The 5,473-nt window shown below is 35.2% G+C and overlaps 1 protein-coding gene across 1 annotated transcript; it reads left to right on the forward strand.

The window, feature by feature from the left end:
• The first annotated feature begins 1,500 nt into the window (after positions 1-1,500).
• Positions 1,501-2,328, forward strand: LOC144709467 (putative calcium-binding protein CML31). The gene has a single exon (XM_078583024.1). The coding sequence runs from the start codon at positions 1,549-1,551 to the stop codon at positions 2,137-2,139; it is 591 nt and encodes a 196-aa protein (XP_078439150.1). The 5' UTR covers positions 1,501-1,548; the 3' UTR covers positions 2,140-2,328.
• The last annotated feature ends 3,145 nt before the right edge of the window (positions 2,329-5,473 follow it).

Below are 5,473 nucleotides of genomic sequence, written 5' to 3' on the forward strand. Positions count from 1 at the left end.
TTCTGATCCCTATAAAATTTTAGAAAAAATAGGACCACTCACCTATAAATTTGATCTTCCTTTGTTCAAAAAAATAAACTTGATTTTCCTAAGACGTCCCGACTCCACCCAGTTTTTCATATTTCACAACTTAAAAAGGCTATTGGTGATCATGAATCCATGCTGGATATTTTGTCTAACTTATCTGAAAATTTGGAATGGCAGGTATATCCCGATTGCATAATATATAAAACTAAATATAATTTAATATTGTTGGAATCAGTTAATAACAGCCTTATGATAATTTTTTTACCACTAATACGTATATCAAGTTAGTTTAAATTAATCCTTAAACTCCTTTTACCTGTAAAATATTCATTTTAGATTAAAGTTGGATGTTAAAGTTAACTAACATGCATGAAAAAAAATTGTACTAAGGAGATCATATTTTTAATGATGTTCTATTCTAATTAACCCAAACATGGCGTCGCATTCAGATTTTTGGAAAACATCTAATTAAAACCATAGATTATGAATTTTTTGAGCTGAAGAACTCTGCTTAGAACCCAAGACCAAGGGAATCTTAGGTTCAGTTCGGGTTTATATTTTTATAAATAAATGAAATCAAACAGAAACAAATTATTTCCCAGGACTATATGTTATGTAAAGAGAAGCTGCATCGCCACTTTTGGATATGTTTTATACATTAAAAGCCAATTGGCTAGAGCTCTCAGTTGCATGTGTGGACAAATAAAAGAGCCTAGATTGCTTTGTTTTTGGTGACCATAAATTTATCCATATTAAGCAAGAGTAGTTGGAATTCCTTTTTATACCAGATGTAGTAGGTTTCTATATTAGGGCTTACGGATTCATTCAGATCATATCAAGAAAAACATTTTTAAAATATACTACTTATCTGCCTACCCTGACCATGATTGAATGGAAATATTTGATCTCTTTATTATTATGATTTTTTACGGGTGAAAAACGACGACTTCCCAGCAGGTCACTCATCCTAGTATTGCTCTCACCCAAACATCTAGTTCTGATGGGATCTGGTGCATTAGTAGGGTGTAATTGAAGTCAACAGTGGTGTCAAGAATAAATCAATCATTTATGAAACCCGAAGATTGGGTCCCTTGGGCCTGGGAGGCCAAGTAAGAGGTGATGCATGATGACAGGCAAGGTAAGCAGAAAGAATCACTGGATGAGTTTCAGTGGGCCAATCTAGATAAGCCCAAATTGTGTTCCACCAAGCCACACAAACTGGGCAGCCCATAGCTTTGCAAGGCTTCCAGAACAAATCTCTGCAGGCGTGGCATCTCGTCAACGTCTTAAAAACGCGCAATGTACGCGGAGAAACAATCCCCCATCAACCTCGTTTAATAAAAGACAGGAATGACCCACATGGCAAGCCAAAACACTTTGTTGGCGACCGTCACGTTGCTCTCAACCACAGCAAGAACTCATCTTCCTCGAAGCTTCCTCTCTCGTCTTCTATAAAACAAACACTCTCCGGAAATCTCCCAACACCCATCTTCAGAGAAGCTTCAGTACGTCTCTTCAGCCATGGCGCGCCAAGAAAACCCAAAGGTCTCTCTACGGAGAAGGTTAAGCCAGTTCATCAAGGGGAAGAAGAGGTTCAACCCTTCTTCTGATAGCGTCAGAGCGTCGGCTTTGAACGGTGAAGTCGCCACAGCGAGAGAGAGCCCGTTGGATAACTACGAGAAGGTCTTCAGATACTTTGATCAGAACGGCGACGGGAAGGTCTCTCCTTCAGAGCTGAGCATCTGCTTGAGAACTGCTGGCGAAGAGTTATCGGAGAAGGAAGCGGAAGCGGTGATAAGTTGCAATGACTCGGACGGCGATGGGCTTCTCTGCTACGACGACTTCGTCAGTTTAGTCTCGGTTAAGCGCGAGGAAGAAGAAGAAGAGATGAGGGAGGCGTTTCGCATGTACGAGATGAAGGGTCGAGATTGCATCACGGCCGAGAGTCTACGACGGATGTTGAGGCGGCTCGGAGATCACAGAACTGTGGAGGAGTGTAAGGGTATGATAAGAAGGTATGATCTTAACGGCGATGGCGTTCTCAGCTTTGATGAGTTCAAGATCATGATGATCTGGCCTTCTGTTGCTTCTCCGGAGGCCAAGGAAGTGTAGTTAGAAAGGTAGGAAGGGAAAGACCTCATCGTTGTATTGATTCTGTTCTTGGGGAATCATGGGCAGGCTCAAAGAGCTGATTGAAGCCGTTCTCTGGAACGATTACATGGGTTTTTTTTTATATTGTCCCTGTGTACTGATTTTGATGTAAACAAGAAACACAGATAAAGAAAAACAAGTTTGGAGTTATCCTTGATCACAGAGAATGAAAAGAGGCAGTACATGATTTAGCTTTAGCTATTTTTACTGCCTTAAATGAAACATGATGGTTAAAATGCTGACTGTGAAGATATTCCTCAGCTCATTGCGCCCATAAGTGGAGAGAAACGAAAACTAACACAAGAACGAAAGAATGCGATTTTCAGGAATATTTTCCTTGTAAATTATATTTTCCTTATGTAATGATTTTTATCTAAACAAGAAACACATAGATAAAAAACAAGTTTGGACTTCTCATGGATCACAGAGATGAATGCCCAGGTGGAATGATTTCATGATTAAGCGTCAGGTATCTTTACTGCGGTAAATGAAACTTGATAGTTAAAATGGTAACAGTGAAAATAGTATTTAGCTCATTCAGTAATTGATGGCGAGAAAGGAAACTAACTGCTTACTGTTGGATGTGGAAGTTAGGTTAAGTTTATTCCCAGAAGTTTATGATTGACTTAAGACATGTGCAATGAATAAGAGGTTACTTTATGTGTAGAGACAGAGTCCGATGGGCATGATAGGAAGTGGACTCTGTAGGGTTCTTTCCTCTCACCTGTACATTTTTAATAAGGAATCTCAGAGCTCCAACAAGACTTTTCTCACATTCTGCATTCAAAATCACGCCATTGTGAGACACTGATGCTGCACTTGAAGACTACATCCTCATGATTTTAATGGCACATTTATTATAAAATATTATACTTATGACCAGGTCCAAAATACAGCTTTATAAAATTTTGATTATAGTTGTACACTGTGAATTAGTAAATACCATCTTTTGCAGGAACGAAATCTTATTGGAGTTGTCTTTTTTTCAAGTGATAAGAACTTCACACCTGGTGTGTTACTATATCTTTAAAATAAAGTTGACATACAAATGTAAGGAATACAAGGATAGAGTTCACTATTGAGAAGTGTACTTCATTATGGTTCAAAAGACAAAGTAATATTGCTCAATTTGAAAAAGACCGACTGGTGTCTGATGCGTTCTTCATTAATTTGATTAAACGTATTCAAATACGTGTTAAGCCTATCCAGGAAAAAAAACAAACACTGAAAGATCATGGTTTAGTCTAGGTCGATTGGGTTTATTATGTATTCATTTAAGCATCTATTGTCAATTCTTGAATACATATGATAATGGACTGTTACTTTATCACATTCGGAGTAAATAATCATTTCTATAAATATTTATTTCTATTTGTTGAGAAATCCTAGTTCATGGAAATCTTCAAACTGTAGAAACTGAAGTTATGAATAAAATCAACATGCAGATGAAAGATCAAAATAGACTATGTTGTTGAATCTTCCAGAGATTTGATGGTTTAGCTGAAACTATAAAGAACCCTTCAATAAATACGCATAGCAGCGTAAAAGTTTTTTCCAATAATACCTTGCTGAGTTCACGAAATTCAAATGCTTTATCAAAGCTCATTGGATCGGAATGAAGACTTCAATCTATTTCCATAGACAGTTCTGAAAAAATAATCAACATAATGATAATTAGCCTAAGTCACATAAAATATCCAATTTAAAACTATTTTAAATGTGAGTTTTGCTAAAAAAATGCAAAAAAGTTACATGCAAAATGGATGAAATTAGTCAGGCTTTAAATTTTTTAATTCAATGAAATATATATTTTTAATAAATTACAAAGTTATTACTATCATTTGATGCAATAGAAATCTGAACACTGTTATTACTTTCTTTCACCACGGCTCTGCTTAACAGTGGCTTTCAGATCAACCATTGTGTGAATATAAATTAATATGGTAAACATGTATATCAATGAAGGTCATGGTTGTAAAGTCTCATTTAAGTCCAATCATCAGGGCACCTATGGGAGCCTCATTATTTACATCATACAGAAATAATGAATGTGACTTGCATTTATGAATTTCAAATAAGACGTGGCATGCATGATGAGACTAAAAATGGCTTGATGTAATGTGAATTAAACTCATAGTTAGATGTTACACTTATGCAATAATATTGGATATTTTCATTCTTTTCAAAATAATGGAAACCTTGGATGAGAAAGGGGTCAGCAAACATGGAGACATTTATCCAGCAAAAAATATGAATTTAGTTTTTATTAAATAAAGTAATAAAAAAGAGAAAGAAATAAATTATTATTAACTGCTTTTGGATTTTTATAATTGATTATGGCTTTTTACACAGTTCTTTTTCCAAATATCAAAAATTGAGTTTTCATAATTCTTATTTATTTTAATGCAATTTTAAGTGAACAATTGTCTAAGCTGGGATATACGCCACATAGTGAAACAGATTTCTATGGAGTTCCAATAAAATTTTAATGGATCCATTTAAATTAGGAAAGAAATAATGTAATTTAAAATTCAAGATAAAGGGAAAATTGCTAATTCTTTTTTAAAAATTATGGTTAGGTGGCATACCCAGGGATATGGAACTTGTATTAATTAAATTCTTGATATATCAAGAGAAAATAAGGAAATCAATCTAGATAAGGGAATAAGAGAAAACTGGGGGAAATTATTTTAGAGGAATTGGAATGAAATGTACAAATTTAAGATATATACAAAATCAAAACCTTCGCCGTGTACTTTTATGCATTTTAATTACTTTCATGAATTGAAGGAAATAATCTTCATAAAACAATCTTCCAACAGTATGTAGAAAATTATAGATTTCAAGTTGGATTCATTATGAGAATCGATGGGAAGCTGACACTTCAAGTAGATGTCCTTTGTGGCCACATCTTGAAAAGTGTTTCTGTCTCTCATCTTGAACTCTCTGAAATTGATTTAGTTAATTGGAGGGATATAAGGTGAAAATACAAAAATTCCCTCAAAATTGGGGCTCAATTAGACAGTTAGATATCCAGATGTTGGATTCTTAATTTAGAATAATATGACCAGTTTGATCATCTTATCTCTACTTTGAATACCCACCAGCTGGATCAAACTTTGTGAAGTGATTGTCACCACTCATGTACATCTTCTCCACAATCCCTGACATGCTTCCAAATGTCCACTGCGATTAACAAGTATGCTTAAAATAATAAATTTTTTACTGCCATTATGCTGCAATTAAGTGCCATGAGTGCCACCTTGCCAACTCGGACAAATTTTTATCGAGACTT

The sequence above is a fragment of the Wolffia australiana genome, chromosome 11 (assembly GCF_029677425.1).
Source record: "Wolffia australiana isolate 7733 chromosome 11, ASM2967742v1".
NCBI classification, from domain to species: domain Eukaryota; kingdom Viridiplantae; phylum Streptophyta; class Magnoliopsida; order Alismatales; family Araceae; genus Wolffia; species Wolffia australiana.